General features: G+C 45.4%; 1 protein-coding gene across 1 annotated transcript; it reads right to left on the bottom strand.

The window, feature by feature from the left end:
* Positions 1-37: 37 nt before the first annotated feature.
* Positions 38-871, bottom strand: LOC131214235 (uncharacterized; the record flags this gene model as incomplete). Its single annotated transcript, XM_058208612.1, has 3 exons — positions 845-871; positions 367-744; positions 38-308 (listed from the first exon to the last, which is right to left on the bottom strand). Coding segments are annotated over exons 1-3 (676 nt in total), but the record flags the coding sequence as incomplete, so codon positions are not given.
* Positions 872-1519: the final 648 nt, after the last annotated feature.

A 1519-nucleotide genomic window follows, 5' to 3' on the forward strand; every position in this document is an offset into this window, starting at 1 on the left:
TGTCGAAATACAATGTTGCTTTTAATCCAAAGGGTACCGGCCAGGAAATCTACCACCTCCAGGCGTTCGGTGCGCATCAGAGCCCCCGTGCAACCTATCTCAATCGAACGGTTCTGGAACTTGCCGAAAAGGCCAGTGGTGAAAGTGCCATTCTTCTTCCAGCCACCCGAATCTACTTGAATCATGTTAATAGTAAAGTTCATATCCTGCATCAACCCTTTGATGATAGGGAAATTGGACCTCATATACACATCGTGAATGGTATCTGTCGTATCGTCTGGCCCCTTATAGTATTCTGGGGCAGTTACCTGCGAACGGAAGAAAGTATAAATCGAATTACAAACCATAACCACCGGCAGAACGTACTGCACCGGCACATGACATTCGAAATCCGTTCATGTTGCGTCGCCGGTGATTCTGTTTCCTCAAATGTTCCAAACCAGCCCTTAAAGTTTCTTCGACGTTATCCGCAGGCTGGAGGATGACGGCGATTTCTTCCATGACTAAGAAGGATTGTGAAGGGAACCTAAACGCTTCGAACAGTTGCCAGCAACCTCCTTCGTTACGTGATCCTATTACAATGTTTGTGTACGGTAGCGCCTGCAGTTTGCGAAGTCGCTCGCTGTACAGCGTTTGCAGAGTTCCCTTACTACCATCCGAGATTGTAACTGGTTCGGTTCCATTTGCTTCTTCAAGAAATAGCCAAAATATATTTCCTAGCAGCAATTTATTCAACGCTGTACTCTACGCACTCAGAACATAAAAAGCGGAATAGGTTAACAAGTCACACTGTTCACACGATCCTCGAAATGAAGCATACCATTTTCCACAAGTCAGCCAGTACAGCGTTACACGTTGCGTCCACCAACATTCCGCCCTTGGATGTCTGGCTGATGTCTGCCACATTGAGGAACTCTGCTCTTTCATCAATGAAACGAACTGCCATTCCGGCATGGTTGAACTTCCGGAAAACCCGATGCTTTTGCGCAGCCGGCCAGCAACAGAACACATTCAACCACTTCACATCTCTTGCCTTGTAGTACGATAGAGCCATTGAACTGACATCCTCAGCCCAATTGGTTCCCTGACACAGCGACACAACGCAAGCTACTAAAATGGTAGCTCTAAAGATGGCCAAATGCAACATGATGGCACAAACGTTTCCGACTCAAAATCGGCCTTGGCTGCAAAACCGTCGGATTTATAACCCCATAGATCCAGAGGAAAAATTTTCGTTAATCACACAATTACCATAATTACGAGGCAATTTTTGCAATTTCTTGCACAGTGCTCAATCTCGTCTGCATAGCTGTGCATTGTTTAGCGTATTCATAACAAGGGAATAATGATGATAGCTATGACCGGAAAACTGCTTTCTTTATTTCACTCTGTAAGGCCAACAGTTAAAATAAGTCGTCTGGAAGGGCTAGCTAAAGTTGTGGTATAACTATTTCTTGGGTGTTCCGAAACGGTGCCGAATACCGCCTACAAGATCATCTCTCTCGTTCTGCAGAAAGAA

Source organism: Anopheles bellator, unplaced genomic scaffold, assembly GCF_943735745.2.
Source record: "Anopheles bellator unplaced genomic scaffold, idAnoBellAS_SP24_06.2 scaffold00313_ctg1, whole genome shotgun sequence".
In the NCBI taxonomy this organism is placed as follows: Eukaryota; Metazoa; Arthropoda; class Insecta; order Diptera; family Culicidae; genus Anopheles; species Anopheles bellator.